Source organism: Drosophila ananassae, chromosome 3L (assembly GCF_017639315.1).
Source record: "Drosophila ananassae strain 14024-0371.13 chromosome 3L, ASM1763931v2, whole genome shotgun sequence".
NCBI lineage: Eukaryota > Metazoa > Arthropoda > Insecta > Diptera > Drosophilidae > Drosophila > Drosophila ananassae.
Window position 1 is genome coordinate 4,788,258 of NC_057929.1, and position 26,171 is coordinate 4,814,428.

The following is a 26,171-nucleotide window of genomic DNA, read 5'->3' on the forward strand; positions in this document are numbered from 1 at the left end:
GAATTTGGGTCAGTCGTTGGGAGTGAAGGTGAATCTAGTCTAGGAATGTTTGCCCAAAAGCTACCCAAAACAACTCCCACTCAATCGAGACTTGTTTACCTGTTCAATTATTTCGTTTCCAAATCAATATTTACCCAAGATTATCGAATTCTCTTTTGTAATGTCATTCGTTTGTGTGTGTTTGGTATTCGTCCTGTCAGGATATGTGTATATGTATGTGAAGAGTCTGCCCTCACACTAATAAAATTCAATTAAATTCCACCTCTTGTTGATTGTTGTAATCAAGTCGAATATTTTAGTTAATTCAAAGACAATAGAGAGTCATCCACTTACTTGATCGCTGATTCTTAATGAAATAGAGTTGCAGTCTTTCTTTAAATGTGTTTTCGTTCACATAGTACTCCACTCGAACTCTGCAAATAGACGGAAGGATAAAGAGAGTGCTGATGATTGAGCTTCTTTTCAAATTGAATTGCAAAAACAAAGGCATTTTAAGGGGGGAGGTCCTTGTTCTTTGGCACGCCCCCTTATCCCCGCCCCAATTCAATTTTCCCTCAACCTCATCCCCCAGGCACTTTCCAGGCACTGCACTTGACAATTGATGCGCTTACTTATCACATTAAGTAACGCAGCTGGCGCAGTTTTCCTTTCGCTCCATTATTAAACACTGTGAGAAAAAACGGGGAGAAATAGTATACAAAGGGCAAAGTTCAAGGCGAACAAAGCGCTTTTAAAAGCTTTCAGAACTTTAAAATTATTACAATACATTAACGATTAAACATAACAAACTCTTTCTTCAGTGCATTTAGTTTCTGCGTGCAGCTAAGTATCCGGGAATTACCAAAGACTCAAAGAGAGAGAGTGAGTGAAAGTAGAGAAAGTAGTTGTTACAGTAGTAGTAGTTGTATGCCCTGCACACACGTGACTGTCCCGGCTCCCGGCCACTTAAGGACTCAGGACGTCTGAGCAACTACGCCGTGGATGAGTTTCCTTCAATGATTGTCTGTCTTCGCCGTGGGGGCCTTTCGATTGAAGTACGGTTTATGCCCCACAATCGGATCAAAGGAAATATTAAAGGTTCTCCCTTAAAAGTGACTTAAAAACTAAAGGATGTGCGGTAAAGTAACTTCTTCAGGACCTGGGCACACATGGCGTATGTGCAACGAGATGCAAGGCTAATGGGTTTGCAGAAACTGTGGCTGGCTAGTCGAGCAAACATTTGCCAGACAGACAGAGGATCCTTTCAAGCAGCCACTTGACTGCACAAGCCATTGAAAATAGCAAAGGATAGAGTCTAGTACAGCTCAAGTAATTAAAGTAGTTCACAGCTCTTAAAGTGTGGCCCAGGACAAAGGCAAAAGCGATTCAATTAACGACTTGGCACCTTTTTGAGCCTTTGTTCTGGTCTTTTTGCTGGCTCTGAATATTCATGTCAAGGTTAATGCACCAAATGGCAACACCAAGGAGCCTGGGAATAGTTCAAGCATTGCTCCCGGCAATGGCACCTTGGGGGCCATTCGCAGGATTCTGCTACAGTGGACAGGACGATGCCAAGCACAGGACGATGACTGCAAGTGCGTGGTGAAATTAACGAGCACCCCAGTCCTTGACCAATTCCATATCACTCGCAGTGGCAAGTGACCAATCAGTTATGACCCGGCCAGAAGCAGAAACCTCGTGCCACTGCATACAATCAACTCTGAACCTGGAGGAGGATATTTCGTCCTGCGGTTTGTGTTTCGGGTTCATTCCACTCGCCTTTTTCTTCACTTCTGCTGGCCATTGAACGCGGCAGAGCTCTTCTACCAGATGGCCATAAGTTCTGGCCATAACTTGCGGACGAGAAGAGCAATCACTTGGCTCTCCATCGCTTTAAGTCTTTAGTCACGCAGCACATGAACTTTCGACAAAATGCAATCAAAGCAGTAGAATGATTGCCATGCAGCTTGAATGCAAATATTTTGGTTAAATTAAAAACTGAGTCTCAACTGAGTTGAAATACAAAAAAAGTGAACATTTTGGGGTTAACCAATGAAATGGAAAAACAAAGAAACCATCCAAGTGATTGGATATCCAATACTATTGTTTATTTATTAGAAACTTAATTTAAACTTGTCGATTACTCTAGATTACTCTAGAGTTTTTGAGGTTTTCTCTGCTGAAACCAAAATTAAATTTCAGTTTCCCATTTATGGTCCATCGTTTATGTGAACTTTTCAGCCTCGGATAATTGAGTTCACGCCCCAAGGGCCTTTACATTTTCCTATGTGAAGTTTCGTCGCCCGAACGCGCAAAGTTATGAACTTTTAAAGTATCCCCTACATCCACTTAAATTGATTTCCTTAGCCAGGTTTTTTTTTTTGGGCCTGGCTTAGCCGACGACAAATTGCACGTTAATGTGTTTTTGTTGTGCCATCATTTGATTATCCAGAGATATTGAGTTTAAAGCCGCGGATCTTGGCTCTATGGATGAAATGGGCCAATGGCCAGGACCTGGGACAGGGCAGCCTGCGGCAGGATATGCTTAGATTGTTTTACCTTTATTGATTTTTGATTTGCCGCTTTTTAAAGAAAATTTGATTTAATTTTGCCGTTTCGCCAGTTTGGTGGATAGGCGTAGACTCAGGTTTCTGCGTTTCGTGACGAGATTTGATTACAACTCCTTGATGAAATTTCGCTGGGAAAGGAAAGGAAACGAGACGAAGCGAAGCCAGCCAAATCAAAGGCCACAAAGGACCCTGGCAAAAATGCCTAGCATAACAAAGGCCGAGAAAGGTTTTTGCTTTCCTGCCTGCCTGCGAGTGAGAGCCAGCCGCCAACACAAAGGACCTTCGGACAAAGGACACCTATGCGTGGTGTAAGCTGGCAACAAATTGCATCTCTGGGCGATGCCTCATTTTTTTGTGATGATCTCTCCTTGCCGGAGACCGTGTTCTCCTGCTCGTTTATTGGTGTCCTGATGAGACATCTCAATATCCTCGCTGAAGTACCCATTAAGCCATCGCAGCTTTGATTGCTTCTCGTAAAAACTAAAGAGCTTTCAGCTAAATCATAGAGCCTTCTTCGCCACAAACACAAATGTCCGATTATGGTGGGAGTGGATGGGCAGGGGGATGTGCAGGATAATGACTTAAGAATGTAATGCATTTTGCATCGAGGATATCCGGTTCTCATTTGTCATTCCTAGTTCCATTTGCAAAGCGGAAACGGAGAAATTACAAAACTATTTGTAGGATAAATATATTATTTCTTTTGCATTTAGGTTGTCTCTATTTGAAGAGGATTTTTGTGAGTGTGTGTTCTTGCAAGCACTCTCAAATTAAATTCATTTGAAATATAATTCCTTGGCCTGAAGTATCAATTGGAAACTGCCTCAATTATTTATCATTTATTTACAAAAGTAATAGCTTTAAAATGGACAGCTTTAAGTGAGAATACCTTTAAAGATTAAAGTAATTTTTTAAACAAAAATGTATCTAAACTCCCTTCGAGCTATGACATATTTCCGCGAAACAGGACACTCATCTGCCACCATCTGCGTTGCGAGAACTCGCCAGGACTCGCGTACTCCGGCTGTTTTCGCACTCTAATGTGTGTGGGCTTTTAGTTGAGTCCTGATTCGATTATGAATCGACGCCTCGCTCCTGCTTTGACCTGTTAATGGCAATCACGCTGTGCTCGACTGCTTTTTAAATCGAATTTCGAATTAAGTTAGATGCCTCGAGGGGTCCTGCACTGGAGTGGAGTGAAGTGAAGTGAAGTGGAGGCGTGTCGCGGCTTACCTGGGTATTCGATCATAGGAGTCCCACGAGGAGAGACAATTGTAGGACGAATTGCGACTGTTGCCCGCCATGTTGCATAATAGATGATCCATTTGGCGCGACTGCCCCTTAGCACTTTAGTTAATTTCACGTTTCGATCACACTTGCCGATTGCATTTCACGTTTCGATCTCTTGGAGGGTTAATTTTTTTTTCAGTGATATGTATTGTATGCTTTGAAGGACCCTGAATGGAATGGCTTTAGCAATACTTTAATAATGGTCTTTGGTGGCGCTTCAACTTTAATCAAAATTGATTGCTCCGACTGATTCCTGGCTGGGCAATTAATTTTGTTGTTTGGACACGCAATTGAGGACAGGACGAATACACACACACACACATTCCGAAGCACACTTATTTATAGCTTGTTTAACATGATTTTTTCCCTTCTTTTGTTTATGCTATTGTCCTGCCCCCGTTGTGTGTTCTGTGGCCATTTAATAAATTTATTGCCCGAACGGCCATAGCCTTGAAAACTGTTCCAGCGGAAATTGCTGGTGGAAGTGGCAGCGGAAGATAAACCAGCTCGGTGTCCTCATTTTGTCATTAAGCCCGCTTTTTACACTTTTTATTGTTGTTATTATTTGACATGGCATTACTGGATGGCTATCCCCCTCTGTTTACATTATTTTTCACTTCCCTTTTCAATTTGCGCAATTAATTAAAATGCATGAGCCAGCTGGAATATTATTTACCTCCCCAAGCATCGAACACTGAACATTTTGTGTTCAATTGTTAATCCGGAATTCAATTGTAAACACATTCATTATTTAAAGAAATGAAGTAGTAGCAGGAGCTGGAGCTTTTATGCCTTTCATCAACAATATAATACGTTGTGATTGCTTTTTAATTGCAAATTCATGTTCGCCGCGGGTGAGGAGATTCTTTAAAGTGTCGTTATGGCACTCGCTTTAAGCCAGATTGGCCCGAGGAGGATCCATCAAGTGGCCCAGAAGAGTCAATCGAATTTATGGCTTTTGACTTTCGCTGACAGGCAGCAAAGCCAAATCATTAGACGTGACCTGAGGAGTCTGGCTAAGTGACACATTGATAAATGACAAAAATACAAGTATTTCTATCTATCTGCCTCACTGCCGAAGGACATTTTGTGGTTGAAGTCGTATCCCTTTGCTTTCTGTAATTTAAATTGGTTGTGGTCTGGCCTTAAGCCATCTGTCGCCTTGGTTAATGGCCTTTGCCTTGCCGGGGACTTCAATTAAAAAACCTAAGAAAATCCTCAACAAAAAAGAACGCTTCTCTTATCTATGAACTTTGAACTTTTGCTGACTCTGCTTGCTCCTGCTGGTGCTTCAGATGGCACTACTGTGACCTCGATGCTCTGATTGAAACACTTCTATAATGCAATTTTTTCCCTTCGAGTCGCTTTCTTTTATTCATTCTGTCTCCGAATGCAATTTGCATGGCTATGGTTTGGAGGTTGCCTCTGAATTATTTAGGCATTTCGAAGTGATTAATCGAAGTGCTTTCGGTGGAAATCTAGAGTGCGTGCCGCGCCGACTGTCTGTCTGTCGCAATCAAGTATACGCCCCGTTGGAGGCATGTATTTGGCGCGTAATGCCCGTGTGATGTGGCGCTTTTTTTCGTGGGCCCTACAATTACAGTAATTGGCCTGTCCCGTGGTTAACACCTCTTTATGGCCGACCCGAGAGTAGGGGCCTCTGGGGGGTAAGTAACCCAATTTTTTTCGGGGGCTACCAGCAAGGGTGCGAAAAACAGAAGTAACACAAGCATTCCTAATTACAATCTATGTCAAGGAAATCAATAAAGGTTTACTATTACTCATAGGTAATTTCCTTTAACTCTTGTAACAAGGTGGTCTGAAATAAAAGCCCTAAACTTTTTTAATATTTTCCTACTTTTATAGAACCGATTCTTTAACCATTAAGGAAGTACTTTGATTCTATTTTGGGTTCCCGCATGAAGGTTAATTTTAAAACAAGCCCCGACACCAGCACTCCCTGTCTGTCTGCTTGTTCCACAGCTCATTAGGTTTATCGATTGCCCAGATCCCCTATATCCTTGAAGGCAGACAGACACAACAATCGTTAGGGGGGTATGTTGCCTAAATGTATGCAAACATTTGCATTAACACTCGACACATGAACAGTATGTACGTATTCCTTGGAGCAAGCCAAACCCAACTCAACTTGGGGAACGTTGAACTGGCAAACAAATCAATTTGGCTGCATAAAATTTAAATATTTTGAAAGAGCTTTTGTTTCATTGTCCAGACAGTTTTCGGGCTTTGTTTCGTCGCTGAAATGAAGCTGCTATGCTGCTTTGGTGCTCTTGGCCCATTTGCATAGCCAACGAAATATCTTTATTCATTTTGGTGAGCCAAGCGAATAGAAATTGGAAATCCGGTGACCTTTGCCCGCTGCTTCTGCGGAAGTCCAAAGACGTCACAGTTCATGAACTCTTTTTTGGCTAAAACCTCGCCACCTCTTGCCACTTTCACTGCCACTGCCACTGCCATTTCATTTTATGATTTCTGCTCAAAGTTTATGTCCTGGCTTTATGTGCAGCATAATAAACTTGATGTCTGAATCGCTTAAATTGACTGAAGGTCGTATTTTAATGGGCTTGTATCTTGATTGCACACCCCCCAGAAAATCCCCAGAATACGAAAGAAATATGATGGGATCAAATGTTCCTACATCCCGCCCCCGAACCTCTAATGCTGCACATTTCAATGGCTCGGAAATGGGAAACGGGAATTGGGCACGGGAATGTGTCTTTGATGTGCTCCGAGCAGCTGCTCAGTGGAGCAGACCTAAGTTGCATTCGCATCTGCCCCCAATTAGCCTTACAAATATGCCTTTTGGGGCAACCCCAACATATTGCCATTTCCCACGCGATCGAGCCATTCAGGAGTTCCACGAGGTAGGCCATTCTTGCTTTTGAATTTCAAAGGGTACATCCATCCTGCAGCATTCTGTGGCATGTTCGCATATTGTAATTTTTCCCCTTTTTTCTTTTGCAAAAATAGTATGAAATATTTACGGTGGGTTGTAAAAAGAACTCTACTTTTTGTGAATTTTTAAAATGATTGAAAGCGAAAGGCGGCTATGGTAGCTACTGGATGTTGTAAAAAATCTCATAAATAGTGGAGGTCGCTTAAAAAACAAGCTGTCTTAAAAAGCTACAACATTTTTGCCTCATTCTTTGGGAAAATTTAAGAGTTACTTTCCTACTTTGTAGGATGAAACTTAAAGGCTTAAAGTTTCTGAGAAAATAGTTGCCTTAAGACTGCTAGAAAAACTGCATTTATTATTATAGACAACTAATTATAGATAATATATTACTTCTACTCGTTATTTCAATTTATTAAATTGGCATGACACTACGCCCCTAATTAATAATTTATTTTTGACAGTATTCGTAAATATTTGACTAATATAAACATTTTTTTTTTCACCCTGCCAGGGTAGAGAACTGCTCCGTAGCTGCCTCAACTTGTTGATTAATGGTTATTTTTCCAGCTATTTTTGCAAGCATTGCGTGAGCTGCTTCGATTCGAGTGAAAGTTGGCACGCGCCACCGGAATGCGGAGAAAGTGAGAGTGATAAGGCGAGGGGGACAGGGCGATGGTGGAGGAACAGGAGTAACAGACAGTGGCACGCCTTGGCTGTCGGCCAAATGCGCAACAGTTTAAAAAGTAGGCGTCACCACGACAAGGGCACGACATGTCAGGACACAAAAAAAAAAAAAAAGAGTAAAATAAAAGACAGCAAGGAAGTCTGGCAGACAAACCACAGGACAAACTGTTGCTTGCTTCCCCTTCGGCTTTAGCATATTTAATCGTGCGGAAGCAATCGATGGCCGTTAAATAGCGGCAATTTGCCCCTAATGACGTCATTACATGCAACAAGCAAACAGCCGCAGGACATTCCACCAAAGGCCGATGAAGACGGAGGAGCAGGGCATTAGCCCTAACCATAGCCACTCCGTTCATAAATCAATTCTCTAAACTTGGCCGAAACCGCACGCGACCTTTTGTGAACTGGCTCTGAAAAAAAAAGAGCAAAGTTGAGTGTAGAGGCTGAGGGAATTTATCACTTGGGCAGCTTAATGGCTCTTGGCCCAAACAAAGGCGAATTACAAAGCGTTTAGCATGTTGTTTTTCCCACCTCTCTGCACTCTTTTTAACATTTCTCTTGATCCCTCTTTTGTGGTTCAAAGAATAAAAGGAAAAGCAAATTAAATGAAACGTTGATGGCCGGCCGAAGGTGAAGTTTTCTTTACAAGAGTGGTCTTTGATGAACTATGGCGAAAATTGAGTTCTAAGTGAGTAAAAAGGGGGCTTATGGGGCTAAGAAATATGTTAACTAGACAGATACATAGTTCAGGGAGAGAGATATGACCTTAAAGCTTAGTCCAACAAGGCTTATGAATCACACTGTTGGTTTTAAGCCTCTCTACTGATTAATGGATTTAATTTATTGAGCTTTTATCGCGGTTTTTATAATGTGTCACCATTAATAAACACCATCTATTAGTGGATTTAAATTTAATTAAAAAGAAAATTAATTGCATTGAAATAATTTATGTTGAACTCGTCTTGAAAATGTTAATGAAAACCAAATAATTTCGCACATTTAAATCATTTATTAGGAGTTCTGTGAAAAATTTTCAATTAGCTTTCGTGACTTTCACCTTTGGCCTCAATTGGCTTTTGTTTACCCAACCCTGCTCCCCCCTTAGCCAGGCCAGGCAGCCACGATTCCTTGGCCAAATGTATGCAAATAGAAATGTCGCACATATTTCATAATTTTCATATTCTTCGCTCCGAAAAGCAATTTGCATTTAGGTTTTTTGTTGTTCTTGCTGCTGCTGGTGGAACGAAATTGGTTGCCATTTCTGTTTATCATATATGAAAAATTTAGCTTCTAAAGTGTGAGCGACTGTGTGTGTGTTTACATATATGAAATTGGAATTATGGTACAAATTAGCTTATTTGACATTTCAATGTGCAAATATTTGGAAAAGTGGCGAACGAGTGGCGGGCGACGACTCCTGTTCGAAAGCTTCGCAAAAGTGAGGTGGAAAAAAGTCGCTACGCATTTTCCGCTTGTCCTTAATGTTCGATTTTGATTGCAGTAAGTCAGTCAGGACTGAGGGAGGGAGCTTTAAGGACCTGCGGTTGTGAAGGCAGAGGCACTTGAGTGGCTGGGAATGTCGCCGGAGCGGGTATTTCATTTATCTGCAGCTGTCAGTTAATTTCCGTTCAAGTAGCCATTAAAACAATCATGACGCCGCTTAGGCTACGCTTACATACACACTCACAAAAGCACTCACAAAAGCACTCACACACACACACACACACACTGACAGGGAGTGAGGGAAATAAAGGAGCTTGAGATACGCCATTTTTATGGGATGCCATTAACAGCTTGTTGTCGCAGCAGCCATTTAATAATAATAAAATGGTAAAAATCCAAGAGAAATAACTCAATTACACGGCCAGCCAGACGGATCCGGGCGGACTTGTCAACACTCTGGCCACGCCCCTTTATGGTTCCACCGCCTCTATCCCTTGTCTAATTATAGACTCCTCCGGCTTCATTTGCCAGCTCCTCCCGTTTGATTATTAATATTGAATCCAATTAATCTTCTCCCCATTTGGCTAGGACGGACGCCCAACATGTGGCGCATGTCAAGTTATCATAAATGATTTCGACTTGCGGAAAGTTTGTCGTAAAAACTTTCTCCAACTTGCATTCCCCCTCAAAGTCCTCCTCGTCGTCTTGCCAAGTCAGTTTGTTGGCAAAACTCTCTGATGGTTGAATTGCCGCAAATTTTCAGTGACAACAAACTACAACCAGCCAGTTAGTCAGTCAGGCAGCCAACTTGGTCGTCTGGCAGAGTTTCTAATCCCTATTAGGCCCTGCCTGATTAGGTGGAGTATTAACTTGGCTAATTACAGAATTGGTTTTCTTGTGTCTGTTGAGTAACTGGATTAACTCTATGCTAATTGAGTTTATTTTAAAATAATTAATATTTTAAGTCTCGGTTTATGGGATTATAAATGTGGCTTGATTTAATATTTTATATTTTAATATTTGACGGATTTCTAACACTTCTTTTATTTTAATTTTCTATTTCTATTAAACACTCTATTTTTTAAACTTCTGTAACTTTAATCACTTGTTACCGTTTAAAACTCTACACTCTCTACACTAAACTCTACTCTTTAATTTAAAAAAACTAAGTTTTTGTTTCAATTTTCAATGTAACGGCTTGAAATTAAATCGCGGTTGAAGCGTATTGGCGGCAGGATTCGGTACGCTCGCTTCGGCACAAGGATAAGGACTAATCGTCGGGCCCAAGGACCTAACTCGGCAAAAGGAAGTGGCGCAGGCTCGCAGTGCGAAACGGAAATGCGAAAACTCACCACTGTGGTGAAATGAAATGGCGCCAAACAGCTGAGGAATGCCGGTAAAGAGTTCGAGGACTTTGTTTACATTTTCTCCGACCGGGAGAAAGAGGGACAGAACGAAAGAGAGAGCAGGAGAGCCCAAAGCTTACAGAGAGCAAAAAGCATCAAGTGACATTCTGTTAATTAAAAGCTTTCCATTAACAGAAAACTCGTAAGGACTCAACAGAAATTCAAATCCTAGCTGTTAGCCAGAACACTGCATAAATTAAACGCCAACATGTGAACCAAAAATTCAATTAAAACTTTGTATTGACAAATTAGTATGCGGAATGCTGGAGGAGCACTTTTGGCAGGAGAAACAAATAGACGACAGCTTAGCCAATCAGTGGAAAGGATAGTGGGTGGGGGAAAGAGAGGTTCTACAAGGATATAAGGCATTTCAAGGCCAGGTAAGTGGCACAACCCTACCTGTTGGCTGCCTTATAAATCCTAGTCCCCAGGACCTCGAGCAATTTAGCCTTTGCGGCCAGGACCTTGCCTTGCTCCTGGTCCGGGAACACGACCGGGCATCAATCATTCTCGATGGCAACCATTTCATTTTGTGGGCGAGTCAATCTTTGGAGCTCCGCCACCTCAACCAATTACCTAACCGCAGATGAAAAGCATGGGAAAGTGTTACTTATATTTGGGACAGGATGGTGCTGCTGGGTGGCAACCTTTGTCTGTTTGCGCCGCAGATAAGACTTGCCACAAACATTCCGGCCGTAAGTTATGCAGAGCGACGCACTCGAGCCTAACCCAACTGGAAATGGATCCGAATCCGGAGGAGCTGGTGCCGAGTTCATAAAATATTTATTTATGCGGATGCTGCGGCCTGAGCCAGATCTGGGGGACCCAGAGACTGATTGAAATGGCTCGGGGTAGCGCATGAACGAGTTCATTTGTGTGTCAGGACCTCGTCTGTCTTCTCATTTGTTAAACGTTTTGTGCGGCTTACGACGTCGTCATAGGTACACACATACATATGCCTATATATCCTCCATGTATCGTCCTGGATTTTCTCAATAATCAATCATAATGAATGGGCAGCAGGCAGGTGAGTCAGGTGGATGGGGAGATGGTGGTGCAGGTGCAGGTAGGAGTAAAGTGGCAGGAAGATTGCCACACTCTCGCACATGGAACGGAGCACATAGGTAACCCTTTAAGTTTGACTTTGACGCTCGGCAAGATTGAGGAAGTGCAAAGTTTTTGCCTTTCCTTAAACTTTGCCAAGTTCTACCCAACTCACCTTCTGACATATATATTTATTGCGGTTGCCTTTGTTTTTTAGCTATTAAAAGGGTCTAGAAACTTTCAACAAACTCATAAATGCATTGAACCTGAATTTCAAAAGAACAGCTTAAACTTGTGTATTATTTTGTTGGATATTTTTGACAAGCGAGGCTTCGATCTACCTTGTAGGAATTGGAGAGTCTGTTATGGGATCTAGAGACCGTTATAGGGTCTTCTCTTGAAAGAAAATGCCTTTAATAACTTGGTTTTACAGCAGCCTTCTCATTTTATTAGATAAAAAGGAACAAAAGTCTGTTAAATGGACTCTCTATGCAGGACATCTGTTCTCAGGGCTCGCAGCGTCGGCATACGAACATGCCACACACCACGCCCAAACCAAAGGCAATAATGTGGATCATTGCAAGTTACTGAAAAATAATAAAGAGTCACTAAAGAAATTGCTCTAATATTCAACGGATTAAGTAACTTACTCTGTTCTTGGCAAGCAAATAACCGCAAATTCCACCAACAATAAATGTTATGAACCTCTGCATGTCCCTTTAAAAATTTTTAAGTCCGAGAACGGAAAATTTTGACGTTGTTCCGAGAAGAAAGTAGATTATGGAATGATGAATCTATTTCGTACTCTCCATAGCCATAAACAGCATGCCTACTTGGATTTGAGGTTTCTACTTGAATTTTATTTCATTTGTACTTGCTTCTTTTCCATCTTTTCTTCTATTCGTTGTGTGTGGCAATTAAATAGCCCACGATTATGCCAACAATGAGGGTCAGAAGCCAGTCCGTGTCTTTCTTTTCAGGAAACATGATCGGAGGAGTGTATTATTGAAGGACTTCGGACTATTTATCCGGACTGCGTCAGTGTTAAAAAACAAAACCGATTTGTAACTTTTTTGTAAACAAAATAAACAGGCTTACTAGATTTCCTATTTTTGTCATGAAATTTTTATTTAGTGCCCAATGTCCAGACCTCTATGAGGAATCTCCCTAAAATACCAACTTCTTCGCTATAAAAACTAGTTTCTTCCTTTCAGAAAGGACTATACTATTTTAAAGTGTTTTGAAGAAAAAAAGAAGATATATTTTAAGCACTTTTCAGTGTTTATTTATTCATGTCAACTTTAGAAATTTTTCCAATTAAGCTCGGTCAATAAACGGCTCAGGTCAACATTTTCGGCAACTCAGCATTCCAACTATTACACCCAAGGCGAAGGAGATTACGGGAGTCATTTTTCTTCCTGCTGCTTGATCCTGTTGATCCTGACTGACTTGCGTTGTTGGAGTCTGGACTTGATAGGCTTAGGAGAGTGTGAGATAAACAGATGTTGACCCTCGCCAAGCAAAATAAATTTTAAAAATATTTTCCAAGTGCACTTCGATCCATCTATTTCGGGATTGTTTAGGTATTCTTGGCTAATAAGTATCCAACCAAAATTCCAACTACAAACGTTATGACCCAGTCCAAATCCATTTCGTATAAGTTGAGAGTAAAACTTGTAGCTCCAAGAAAATTGTATAGATGTGACTTGGGAAAGATATATTTGTGAATGATTGCGAAGTACAAGCCTACTTTGGAATATCTAATTTGAATTTCTGTTACCAGTTGCCAGCTCAGTTTAACATTTTCGGCAAGACATCATTCCAATGATTATCCCCAAGGCAAAGGAGATTACGTGAGTCATTTTGCTTTCTGGATTCTGAACCTGAAGATTTATATTATGGCGGAAAATGTCCAGAATATGATATGCCCTGGAGAATGGGAGCAATATCCAGATGTTGACCTTAACCAAGCAAGTGAATTTTGAACAATATTTTCAAGGGGCTCTTTGGTCCATTCCAAGTTGGATTATGCGTGTTTGGCTATTATGTATCCCACCAACAAGCCAACTAAGAAGGTTATCAGAAAGTCCACATCCATTTTCGTGTATAAGAAGTACAATACTTATAGGCTCCAGCAAGAGAATGTTATCTCTTGGAGCTTGGGAAATAAAATAGTTAATTGGTTGGCAAGTCAGGGCACAAAGCCTACTTAAATATATGCATTGAATTGTTTACCTTATCGTTTTACTTATGGTGTTTGCCGAATAAAAATCCAACCAGACAGCCCACAACAAAAGTCAGTGCGAAAAAGTTGTCCATTCTATGGTGGTGGGGGATGTATTTTTGAAATTTTTGTATAACTTTCCCTAATAAGTAGCCAAAAATGAAGTGTTAGGTTTGAAAATTTAAATTAAATATGCTTTAGAATTTTTAAAAAGACATTTTAGTCAAGGAAAGGTGATAAATCTCAAATACAAGCATGTCCATAAGAATAGATGACTGCTTGCCCAAAAAAGTAGGCAATGAATTTTTTTTTGAACGCTGAACAATTTTTGAAATATTAGAAATCTTCTTGTGGAAAAATTTGGGTCTCAATTTTCATTTTAAAATAGTGTTTGGGTTTTACGTCAGATACTTGACTCATTGCCTATGACAATGTTGTAGCTCCTCTCACTACTCTAAATTTTTCATTCGGCTAACAACATATTTTGGATATATTTTTGTTGTAAAATTAAAATTTTTTGTCGGGACTCTCGATCGTTAAGTCCGAATTTGAATTCCATTAAACATTACCCCTAAAGATGTGCGATGAGCCGCCGAGGTGCCCTCCAACGCCGCGATGCTGCCCGCCGCCCCCGCCCCCTTGCAAGCCGCCGCCGACTTTGTGGCAGAAGCTTAACTGCGTTCCCTGTAACCGGTTCTTCTTCTTCCTTGTTGGAGCCGGGATCGGACTCTATTGGGACAAGCTGAAGAAGGACGCGGAGAAGGCCCGCGAAGAGGCTAACAAGTCGCCCAAGGAGAAGGAGAAGGACCGCAAGGAAAAGGAGAAGAAGCAGAAGGAGAAGGAGAAAGCAGAGAAGGACAAGGCCGACAAGGAGAAAAAAGAGAAAGAGAAGAAGGAAAAGGAGAAAAAGGATAAAGAAAAGAAGGAGGCAGCCGGCAAGAAGGACGGAAAGGACGAAAAGAAAAAATAAGGTCGTCCTCCCCCCCAAAAGCAACTAAGATCGAGATGATGAGCTCCAATTCGCCGTAAAAAAATGCCATGATAATGTAACAATTATTGTCCCTCCGACATGCAAAATTATCAGTTAAATTTATCAAAAATCATATAGTGCAGTAGTACCATGTTTAGGAAAGTACAAAATACCCAATTCCTAGTGTTTTCCTACCCGCAGTTCCCCAAGGACACGATGGCCCGGAAAAGTTATATATTACACGGAGTTTGACGCTGCGTGAACTAAGCGCGAAACTAGGATATTCAAGGATTATTTACCAAGGCTCTTCAAATTTCTTTTTTAAATTGCCAGTGAGCGAGCAAAAATACAGAATATAATATTCATACAAATATTTATACAAATCTTTGTGTAAATTAAATACTCGTTTCTTGGTACTGAGTTGATCCAAGTACTAACATCACTTTTGAAGCACTTGACAAATATTTAATAAAAAAAAATATTATACACCCTTACAATAAAACCTTTTTTCTAGGGAACAAATACAGTCCCCTTTTCTCTCAGAGCAATCAATAAAAGTATCTTATTACGTTTTAATACCCGGTACGATAAAAGGTATATTATTTTTGAGAATATGAGAAGAGCTCTAGAGTCCCATTTTTATAACATATATATTTTTTATATTTTAAATTCACTTTTATTTTGCTTTTTTTAGTTTACATTTTTTTTATTCCGGTTAACAATCGATTGAAAAAATCAGTGTACTTTTTGCTTCTTGATCTAAAAAACTAATTCCAAACAGGTGGGTAGGCGGCTTGCCCCAAAAAAAAACGCTCCAATTGACAGCGGAAATCATCTAAAATTTTATAAAATGATCGAGAGAAATGTTGTCGTCGACTTGAGGCACTCATAGAGAATACATCAATCGAATAAGTCCGTCCGAGGCGCGATAATTGTTCGATTGATAAATTACTCCATTGATGATTTTATCTACTGGAAAATTTGGAATCCATTAAATTCTTCGGTGGACAAAGTCATCTACCAGCCGATTTAATTTGGTTAGATAGATAGACCGGCGACTATGCCGGAAAATAGGCACGACTCTTGCACTTGCAACTTGCTCGACTGATGCATTATTAAATGGATCAGAATATGTTGATGTGATGTAAAGAGTGACTTAAAATCGTGATAGTTATTTATTTGGTTATTGCATCTGATCGGTTGGACATATCTTGGATCCATATCTTGGCTGAGTTTTGATACTCCGGCCGCGAACTCTGCCAATCTACTTCTTATCCTTCGAGCCCTTTTTCTTCGAATCGCCTTTGCTGTCCTTTTTGCTATTCTTGTTGTTTACAAAGAACACCCCAATTCCCACTCCGATGACGAAGAACAGGACCCGATTGCACGGCGTACAATTGAATCGGGATAGTAGGGATGGCAGCGGGTGGCACACCCGCCGGACCTCAGCGCGTTTGCAACAGGGCATGATTGTATCCAAGGATGCGCTTCTCGTTCTTCAGAACTCGGCTTTGCCACGAATTTAAAACGAAATTTTGATTTCCTAACTAGGCTGAGTTAAAAAAAAAGAGAAGGACGGAGAATTTTAGACAAGCCGAACGATGATAGATCTGGTTGAAAGCTGAATGTATACTGAGGTATGTCATTGTCGGAGTTGACAGCTGGTTGATATTCCTTGCTTGCCTACTAAGATGTTTCCTATTTGATCTAAGACTAAATATACTCTAATCAATGAAAGGTTTAAAATATTATGAAATATATGCTATGCGCACCTTAAGCTCAGGAGGAACTAATGATTGTCCTATTTTTTCTTGTCCTTGCCCTTCTTGGCATCCTCGGTCTCTTTTGGGAAGGTCTTGGCAAACCAGAGTCCGACAATGATTCCGGCAAAAACCGAGGATATCCGTTCGCACATTAAATGCATGGCGCTGCGGCTGTTACTACCTCAGGAAGTATTACCTCGATGGAACCCCGATGGAACAAACCAATTTTGAATATGAAACTATTTTGGAATTTTTATTTGAAGTCTGGCAGTCGACTGTGGCGTCCTGAACTGAAAACCGAATGGAATAAATGAATTGTGCCCGGGCAGCCTAACATCGCATGCTTTTTACACAAATTTCAAAGCCAGCTCTGTGGCAATTTCAGAAAGCCATTCAGACTGTCGCCACCCAAGGCGGGTGCACTTAATTAACTGAAAGATTACAAAGACCAATTTAATTAGCGGGAATTACCACGCTGTGTATCCGTCGGCTGTGAAAAAAAAAAAATATACAGAATTAAAGCACACTTTTACCACCTACGGCTGGCACCACCACTTTGCCTTTGCCCCGAAATCGTGAATACACATTTGTGGAAACAACAAAGGCACCACATGTTGCAAGTAACATGATTTTAGGGAAAATGTGAAAACAGTGAGGGGTCCTCAAGTAAAATTCGAATCACTGGCATATTATATAATATCATTTGACTTTATTTAGTGCCTCAATGTCTCGTCATTCTTCAGAACTGATTCCATCAGGTGAGTAGATTTTATAAACAGTTCAGAATAAAAGAAAAACACATCTTCTTCGGATCCGTGGGCCTCTTCGAGGGATTCTTCATTTGTAGGTAGGCTCTATCTACTTTCGTTCTCCGAGATTGGAATTTTGGGAGTGCCTACTGGAAGATTTGGCTAAAAATAAAAATTTGTCGATCAGCCAAATTGCTGCCACACATACGTATCTTTCTTGTTAGCTAAAATGAGCAATGTCCCATTTGCAGGATCTTAGAGGATTACTCAGTTTAGCCTATTTTGTTTTTTGTTTGGTTTTCTGTTCCGCCTTCTTGCCTTTCTCGTTTGCTTTGTCCTTGGCAGCCTTGGCAGCAGCTTCCGCGTCAGGAAGTTCACAAGGATAGGTTTTTGCATACCACGCTCCGACCAGTACCCCGGCCGCTAGTGCTGATACGCGATCGCAAAGGTTTCGCATTTTTATTAAATAGAAAATAGACTAAACTGGTAAGTGAACTGAAAAATTTTGGACCATTTAAGATTTATCCAAAAGAAAGAGATACTGTGTGCACGATTCACACCCAAATTGATAGAGTCTGAGTTCATACTGATTCAAAAGCTGGCATTTCAAAACAATTAGAATAGCTTGCTTTGTATTTTTTTTAATATTTTATCTTAAATTAGAAATTTAAATCACTTCTATTAGAAGCTCTTGAACCTGGTAATACCTAGGCCTGTTCGTGACAAGACCACATTGTTGCAAGTGACTGGAGCAGTGGCTTCTGACTTATATAAACCACACAACAGGGCCAAGTTTGTGCGGCTGTGTGTTTGTTTTTCGATGTCACTCAAAAGCAACCAAAACCAAAGAGCAGCTGGCTCAGTCCTCCCCAATACCCCTTTGTTCTTTAGCGACAATTTATATGAAAACTTGTGTAATAATACTGGTTTGTAAAAATATACGAGAGAGGTTTTAATTCAAAAGGTTTAAAGGTAGGGCTTCGAGTAAAGAAATTTGGATAGAAATGATGTCAAAGGACTTTTCTAACATACTTAATTATTAAATGTTGTATTAATATTATTAGTTATATTATAAAAATAGGCTATAATGTATAGAATCATATAATTTCAAGATATCATTTAAAACACATATTTTAAAGAGTTCCCAAAAGAGTCTTTATTTATAGGAGTATCTCAAAGATACTTCCTCTTCAAGAGAACTTATACTTTTAATTAGTTTTCATCATAGTCCTCTTAGAACTCACCTGGGTATCTGGAGCGCGATCTCGTCCAGACTGTCCGAGGGACTCATGGGCGTGCGCTCAAAGAGGCGGGAGGGGGCCAGGGTCAGGTGGCCGGTGGAGTCGCTGACACATTTGAAGACCTTGGCCCCCCGCCGCTGACGCTGTTGCTGGCGCTGCTGCTCCACCCGCTTCTTGCGCTTGTTCTCCTCGGCGCGCTGCAGGTTATGCAATCGAAAGAAGAACATTGACATTCTGCGGGTTGGTGGAGGCGGTATGCGTTTTTGGGGGCGGATGGCGGATGTTATGACGAGTTGATTGCCGAAATAATTTCAATTCCAATGTATTTTTCATTTTAAGATTTTATTTTCCGTTTCGGATGGCATGGTTTTTTGTGCACATTTCATTAATTGTTGATCAGAGTTTCGGTTTTCATTCATAAATTATTTTTATTAATTTGATTAAAGCATTTCGTGTTGTTTGGTTTCGGTTTGTTTGAGTTTCGATTGAATTGTTATGGAGCGAATGGCAGAAGCACATCGGATTAAGGTTAAATGTGTGTACTTGTGTGTATGGGGTGGGAGCTTTCTGGACTACAAACAATGCAATAAATAACTGAAAACACTCTTACCGCAAATACTACACAGATGGTCAAATAAATAATCGGGTTTAGGCCAAAACGCATGCAAGATCTTGAGGTAGGAAATATGAAAATTAATCCCAGCAATTCCGGGATTTGAAAAACCAACTAATGGCGAAACTAAATCAAGCAAAGTGACACACGCTCCAGGGCGCAAGCCAACTTCCGCAATATCAATCAAATTTGAAGTGAAATGGAATGCTGGCCAGGAAGAAGAAAAAAAAAGATAGGAAAAAATAACGATGAAAACTTTACAACTGACTGTGAACAACAAACTGGCAACTGTCCGCAAATGCTGGGGAACACAGAAGCTGAAAAGCTGAAATTCTCCTTCCATTCCGGAAATTGAAGTATGAACCCCGTTTCGGGGGCGGCGGGATGTCCATTTCGAAAATGCCATGGGACGGAAATAGCGGAAGTTCTGTGGTAAAGTCTGATTTCCAAGGAATTTAATGCTGCATTCCCATACATCCCTCTATGCACTGGGCTTAGGGCCTAGGGGCAGGATAATTTTGAATAATATTTCGCTGGAAAATTTTGTTTTGATTGATTGCTGATCAGAGCGACAATCAACTGGTTTGAAAATCACACTGCCTTGTGATTCCCCGTCATCAGCTCGAGATTTCCGTTCAATTAGCAGGCGACTTTCCTCCCTAATGAGCTGGGAAGCGTGGGACGGGAGGAGCTGCCGAGTCTCGGAGCCCACTCTCGGTGTCAAAAATAAATTAATCGACATTTGCATAAATTTGTTTTGGTCTGAAGGCATTGTCGCGTCGTCTGCCCCAATACTCCAAGCCACTCTAAATGATTGCGTCCCGAAACTTAATTATAAAAGCCACCTCCAAGCCAACACCAAAAAAATGTGAAGGAGAAATGTAAATTTCGATGAACTGGAAGGGAAACGACAATTTTGCATCGTCATTAGCTCGTCCTGGCAGACAGTTCGATGCGCCTAATTACACGGGTATTCAGTTTAAATGTGACTGGTATTGAGTTTCTTAGAATCTGTCCTTTAAACACACGACATATTAAATTTTAAATAAATGGCAAGTCTTTTAAATATCCCTTCTTTGGACCAGCTGCAGGGATAATCCATTAGATTTGTTATTTCGCATTGCGACTCGGGAGGGAAAAGCGACTGGGAAATGTATATGAAAAGTGAATTCAAGTTTCCCCTCACAAATTACAGTCCATCATTTTGGGCTTTCGGCTGCGAATTGCAGCCCAACCGTCATTAGTACTAATGATCTTTTTGCACTGCCCATTTGGCAGACCACATGGAACTGCAAATTAAATATAAACTCCACAATTAATAATCCCCAGCAAGCAGAAACGTATTTTTGAGCCCACAATAGCACAGTTTGTGCCATGGTTGAGAGAATACCTTGACCAATTCAATTTCCACAGCCTTTTAAAAAAACACTGATCGTTTAAAGCGTTGATTAGTTTCTCTTTTGATGTCATGTCACCTGCATTTTGTTTGTTTTTCTTATTGACAGTTGGCCTGTCGTCAGAGTCATTCAAAGAGAAAGGTAGGAGTGACTCTATAGAACTCTTTAATATATTTAAATTTTGTATATATAAAAGCAAAGCTTTGCAATCAGCTAGTTGCGGTAATGCGTGAAAAGACCATGTGCCATCCTCTGCGATCCATATGGGTTCTGAGAAACGGGAAATGTAAGGAGGGCCTCATGTGTGCCTCTGGATTGTCGAAGAAGGAGTGCGAAAAATACTGCCTTGTAAAAATTATACCCTCGAATCCCAAACATCGAGCAACTAATCATCGTTTTAAAACTCGCCAAATGAACCTTTTTAAACCAAGTACTTGTGTGACTTCAAAGACTGTTGGTATAACTGATTGGACCAAAGGGCCAGGGGAGCATAATGATCCTCCATATAATTCAATGGAAACAACTATGAGAACCCGGAGGACTCGAAGGACCAGAAAGACCACCAGATCCCCGTTCTATTGCTAAAGTTTAAAGCCAAATAAAGTATATTTTAAGACCTGATAGCTGCCTCCTAATTATATTTATTTATTAAGGTTCATTGTCGTAAGTAACCCATAAGCTTTACCAAATTAGCAAATCATTTAAATAACATAAAATCCTTATCGAGCCAAGGGCAGGCATCCTGTATCGAGTCCCCCTCGAAAAAGTATTTTTATGTCCATTGAAAGTCGTCGTAAAAAACGAAGAGCTGGCGGAACAATACACTGTGTATTCCAGCGTCGAACAATGCCAATTCAGGAACCGAAAAAACGAAGGGAAAGAAATAATCATTAGGCCAACAAAGGACCCTCTCCTGGTGGAGGATTGAGGTTGGCCGGCCAGCCTCTTCTATCGGGTTGAGTGCGTTGTCAAATGCTGACCAGGCACGGTTTCCTGCCAGGACACAAACAAAAACAAAACCAAAAAAAGATAGTCCTAAGCGAAATGCCAAAATAAACACTTGTCGCTGGTGAGACATGGAGTGGTTGAGGTGGTTCTTCCGTTTCAACCACAAAAGAGAATATTTTCCAGCTCAGCACGCGTTTAGGCGCTGGTGCGTGCCACATCGCTTGCCCCAATCCCCCACACCCCACAAAAAAAGAACCAAAATGCCCTGAGACCATTAGCCATGTGAGGGCGAGAAACATAAAGAATTTTTATATATACCTATGTTCTGAGGTGTGGGCGGAGGACAGACGGACGGCAGACAGAGGGACGGCTCAATCTTTTCACGGTCCTGTCGAGCTGCCCGGAATGACTTTTCCCACCGCCCTGCTTTGTAATAAAAATGTAGACAATTTTTACGACACTGTACAGCGAACAGCACAAGTGGACATTCCGCTTTTATTTCTTCATTAAAAAGCAGTATTGATTGCCCACCAGTTGGGCCATCCTCTTGGCCCGCAGGACATCCATACTTTTATTATAGTTGGCACACACAAAGGGGCTTTGTCAGTGGCGTTATTGGGCTTTCTACAGATCTGCCTGTATTTGATTTATCCGTATTGAAAATCATATCTTTTTCGTTTGGCTTTCATATTTTAGTGCAGGCCGGCGCAGGCTTAAAGGTGGCTTTGATGCTCTTAATAAAAAGAACATGTTGATACAAAGATTACCATTCAAATTGAAATAAAACTTGATTTCATTTTCCTAAAGCCATGCTCAGAAATTGATTACGGGTGGGTATTCTGTCTCCCTAATGTGCTAACAATTTTTCATCACCGAGTAACGACTCCCAAGTGCTCGATTAATTGCACCCTCTCTGGTAAATGATGGCCTAATTGGACTGAATCGTAAGCCTATAAAACAGAAGCTAGGACCTGCATTCCATCAGTTTTTAAAATGCCTCTCAATCGGTTGCATTACTACAGTTTCATGACCTGGCTGACGGGTCTGAACGGCCTCAATACCTTCTACTACGTCGGCGGAAGCAATAGAATTAGGAATTCTTCGCTACTACAGATGTATTGTTTTGTCCATCACTTGCTATGTGTCCTAGGCCTGGCTATCATGCTCAACTCTTCCTGGGGTAACATTCGCATTTGTGGGACTATCCTGACTCTAGGAGCGACCTGCTCCTTTGCCATCAACTCGTGCTGGGAAAAAAGCCAAGGCATTCGGAAATTGGTCGAGGGATTAGTTCGAATGGAGGCCAAGCACTTCGAAGGACAATCGAGCGGCTTTGCCCTGAAGATACGGGGCTATATGAAACAAGTGCTTGTAGTAGTTACCCTACTAAGGATCCACATCTTCTATCCGATCTACATTAAAAGGATTATACGGTATTGGTTTCTCCTGAATGTGGCCTGCTATTGGCTGGTCTACAACATGCTCTTGGCCGCTGTCTTTGGCTTCTACTGCCTCGTTTGGCAAATGTGTCGCAGCCAAAAGCTGATAAACGATCGGATGACGGAGCTCTTGACCAAGCCAAGGATAAGGAAGCGCTCGAGTAAGATGAGGAGGTGCCTCAAACTCTATACGAAGCTTTTGGTCCTTTGCAATAGTTTGAACTACGAGTACGGCCACATATCCATCTGTGTCCTGGCCTGCAAAAGCTGGTTCCAGATCACCTACGGCTACGAGATATTCAAAATGGTAGCAGCCCCCAAGTCCATCGACCTAAACCTGCCTCTGAGGTTATTTGTGGTTCTGACCTATATCCTGGATGCAGTTAATCTATACTTTGCCACCGATGTGGCCGAATTGTTCACAGCCCTGAGGGAGGACTCCTTGCGTATCCTGCGGGAAAGTAGTCGCTTGGATCCTATGGTGAAGTTTTGGGTTTCCTTTCAATAACTCCTCTAAAAATCCGTTCTATTTTAATAAACTCGTACACTTCTAAAGCACTTTTCTCTTCCCATTCAGCTGTCCATGTTCACCTTGAATCTGGCTCTGCAGCCAAAGCGGGTCATCTTTCTAAACGCGGTCGCCTTTGACCGAAAGCTGACTCTCACCCTCATGGCCAAGACGTTGTTGTACACAGTCTGTTGGCTGCAAGGCGATTATAAGGAACTCATGCAGTAGACGGTCGCATTCAATAGCCAAACCGTCCTGCCACAATTCTAGACTTATTCACACGGCGTCTCCTCTTTTTTGGAGAGCTTATTACGGAAAACACAAAAGGACTGAGTTTGTCTGCACCATAAACCATAGAACATGCACAAACATTAAAATTGAACCAGCAGAAGCACTTGAATGTATTTACACAGCAAATATTGGCAAGACATATATATCCGATTATAAACATCCAAATACGAAAACCACAAACCTGGGAGTTGTGTGCGATGCTTGAATTTCGAAAGAAAGCTTGAATTGAAAAATGGATGTGGCTGCAGAGTTGAATAAAAATGAAATCTTGGTCTTTTTTAAATAATAAATTAAATATAAATGAATAATAAAATAAAAGAAGGCTTTTATACAGTGCTCTAGTTAAAGGTTCTAGTTTAAAAACAAATAATTAAAAAGAAAAAACAGGAATCAAAAAAATGAAAGTAACTAAGATGAAGATGTGCTTGGAAATAAGTAACCGCCCGACTGCACTAGTAGTAGGTTTTCATACGTTGCTCCAGTAAGCGCTATTGCTATTCGACATAATTTTAAAAGAAATTATTTAAAAGAAAAGAAAAACAGGAACCAAATAATCGAAGGTAACCAAAGGTAAATAAATTTAAAATTAATTTAATAAAATGGGAAAAAATAAGAATTGAACATCCTTGCTGCTGTTTCAAGTTGTTCTGAACATGCACAGAAATCCAGCTCCTGTTTATATTGAAAATTAGATATTGAAAATACCCTAATTATTACATTACTATATGAAAGGTCATACTGATGGAATGGCATTGGACTCTGGCCACTTAAAGTATAGTTTTCTACAACACTAGGTTAATTCCTATTACTAACCTTTCTTCCTCTGCTTTTGATTTAAAACTTTAAAGTTTCTTGATTTGTTTAATTTGTCCAATTTTTTTGGAAAACGAGGCATAGACTGTGTCCCTCAGACTGTAGATCCGCAGAAAAATTATTCTGCGGGACCAATTGATAAAAAAGGCTATTTTTGACCGAACTTTGAAAGTTCAAGTCACCTAGCAATACTGGAAATATTTCCTTCATAGACTGAATCCCAGAAAGTAGCCTTTTGAAGGGTATTTTCTCGTGCCATTTGACACCGAGAATGGCCTCCCTTCGCCGACTGGCTGTGTGTGCGGAATTGTGTACACGTTTCCAAAGTAAATTTTAATTTGATTTGCCAAGGATAAAGGATGAATGCGGCCGGTGAGTGAGGTTGCAGGTTGCGGTCCGACAATTGTGGAGCAAATAAATATGAGAAATGAAAACCGAATGAAAGGATGAACGGGGACTGGGACTGGGACTGGGACTGGGACTGGGACTGGGAATAAACAAAACTTACGTGTGGAAACCAATTAGCTAACTTGTAGTTACGAATTCGTGTTAAGCGGCTACTGATGTTGTTGTGGCTGCTGCTGCCGCTTCCGCTGGGTTCGTTGTTATTGTTGTCATTGTGGTTCCTGATGTTGCTGCTACAGCCGGGTACCTCTTGCTCCAGACCACCGAGGCTGGTGCTGCTCATTGTTCAGGACTTACAGGACATACATAGATACAGAATATCGTGCTAGGACATACACACACAGGTAAAGACACACAGTCGCATAAATGCATTTGGCAAAGAACACTTATAGATCTACAAAAAAAAAAAAACATACAACAACAGCAGGGAAAGCTCCCGGATAGGATAGTTGATGTGTTGCGGTTGCAGGTATAGTTGGGTTTAGTCTGGCTTAACTTGCTTTACCTGGAAATGGTGTTAGTGGTAGTTCAATAGTTCAAGGAGCAGTAATAGGAGTTGCTTTTTTCTCTAAATGCTTCGTCGTGGCTTATGCTTAGGGATAGTTTATACGTATAGCTTGAATATGGTCATGGCACAGTCTACAGATTACACGTTCAGTTACACTTAACACTTTCTATATGTATATTTTTTAAGAGAATTGACAGCAAAAGTCGAGTTTGGTTTTGTCTCCTCCGGTTGTCTTAGGTCTCTAGTTTAAAGCTTTTACCAAGTTTTGTTCCATTCTGGTCATATGTACACTTAGTCTATGCTTCTTAGGTATATAAATTCTAGGTATAGTTCTCCGTATATCCTCTTATTTTATCGCTCTGAAGGTAGCAGCTTTTTGGTCCGCTCAGTTGGATTATATATGTATATTGGTTTGTTGCGTCCTGATATCCGATCAGTTGTTAAGGTTGCTTGGTCAGTTGTTGGTCTGTCAATATTTAAATATTTAAAGCTGGTTTACATGGGACTCCTCTTGATGATATTTATTGTTTCGTCCTTGGTCCTGCAGAGAAGAGAAATGGATGCTGTTGGGAGGGAGGAGGAAAGAAAAAAACTATCGACTCAAGTGTGCCCGTTGACTGCCCGTCCCGGGAGAGACTGAAACATTTGCTTGCCAAACGAAATTATGGCCATGATATTTTGCAAATAATAAACGGAGGAGAAAAGGATGCGAAAAGGAGATGGCCAAGAAAAAGACATCGGTTCGAGTGCCCGCTGGTCCAGGGGTTTTCTTTTTTTTTTTTCGTCCGGAACACCCGTCGAGCGAGGAGTCACCATCTCTGGGCCATTTCTTAAGTTCAAATGCGTGCCAGGCAGCAATTTTGCTGTCTTTTGTGCCACTTAGTCCCGGCCACTCGCCATTTGCACTTGTCTGTGGCTCCAGCTCTGGTTCTGCCAATTTAATTCCCCAGGATTCTTATTAAATTTAAT

General features: G+C 41.0%; 5 protein-coding genes and 3 long non-coding RNA genes across 16 annotated transcripts in view; 4 read left to right on the plus strand and 4 right to left on the minus strand.

Annotated features, from left to right (window-relative positions):
- The window catches only part of LOC6494985 (potassium channel subfamily T member 2), a 93,921-nt gene that overhangs the window by 18,479 nt on the left and 49,271 nt on the right, over window positions 1-26,171 (minus strand). For 3 of the 7 annotated variants that reach the window (XM_044715552.1, XM_044715554.1, XM_044715553.1), the window contains exon 3: window positions 334-413. In XM_044715552.1, coding sequence (XP_044571487.1) covers window positions 334-413 — 80 coding nt within the window. Of the gene's footprint in view, window positions 1-333; window positions 414-3,782; window positions 4,020-18,283; window positions 18,529-24,797; window positions 25,744-26,171 lie in introns of those variants that run through there. The other 4 variants (XM_032450871.2, XM_032450872.2, XM_032450873.1 and 1 more) reach the window with 3 other exon arrangements.
- LOC26514510 lies at window positions 11,755-13,843 on the minus strand. 2 transcript variants are annotated; one of them, XR_001408697.3, is made up of 4 exons: window positions 13,569-13,818; window positions 13,114-13,491; window positions 11,984-13,038; window positions 11,755-11,920 (listed from the first exon to the last, which is right to left on the minus strand). It is a non-coding gene; the product is annotated as an uncharacterized LOC26514510 (long non-coding RNA). The 2 variants fall into 2 exon arrangements; XR_001408696.3 differs by having other exon boundaries at window positions 11,984-13,491; window positions 13,569-13,843.
- Window positions 13,976-14,660, plus strand: LOC116654729 (protein PXR1). Its single transcript, XM_032450878.2, has one exon. The coding sequence runs from the start codon at window positions 14,135-14,137 to the stop codon at window positions 14,525-14,527; it is 393 nt and encodes a 130-aa protein (XP_032306769.1). The 5' UTR covers window positions 13,976-14,134; the 3' UTR covers window positions 14,528-14,660.
- LOC123256969 lies at window positions 15,684-15,995 on the minus strand. The gene has a single exon (XM_044715555.1). The coding sequence runs from the start codon at window positions 15,993-15,995 to the stop codon at window positions 15,792-15,794; it is 204 nt and encodes a 67-aa protein (XP_044571490.1). The 3' UTR covers window positions 15,684-15,791.
- On the minus strand, window positions 15,684-16,612 carry LOC6502535. The gene is made up of 2 exons (XM_001959241.4): window positions 16,300-16,612; window positions 15,684-16,240 (listed from the first exon to the last, which is right to left on the minus strand). Exon 1 carries the CDS (start codon window positions 16,449-16,451, stop codon window positions 16,329-16,331), a length of 123 nt encoding a protein of 40 aa, XP_001959277.2. The 5' UTR covers window positions 16,452-16,612; the 3' UTR covers window positions 15,684-16,240; window positions 16,300-16,328.
- On the plus strand, window positions 20,284-20,911 carry LOC123257257. The gene is made up of 2 exons (XR_006507257.1): window positions 20,284-20,431; window positions 20,487-20,911. It is a non-coding gene; the product is annotated as an uncharacterized LOC123257257 (long non-coding RNA).
- Window positions 22,219-23,742, plus strand: LOC6495640. The gene is made up of 2 exons (XM_001959243.3): window positions 22,219-23,158; window positions 23,255-23,742. The coding sequence occupies exons 1-2, from the start codon at window positions 22,232-22,234 to the stop codon at window positions 23,411-23,413; spliced, it is 1,086 nt and encodes a 361-aa protein (XP_001959279.1). The 5' UTR covers window positions 22,219-22,231; the 3' UTR covers window positions 23,414-23,742.
- The window catches only part of LOC123257258, a 35,199-nt gene continuing 33,309 nt past the window's right edge, over window positions 24,282-26,171 (plus strand). The window contains exon 1 of one of the 2 annotated variants that reach the window (XR_006507258.1): window positions 24,282-24,661. This is a non-coding gene — a long non-coding RNA (uncharacterized LOC123257258). The remainder of the gene's footprint in view (window positions 24,662-26,171) is intronic. The other variant, XR_006507259.1, reaches the window with a different exon arrangement.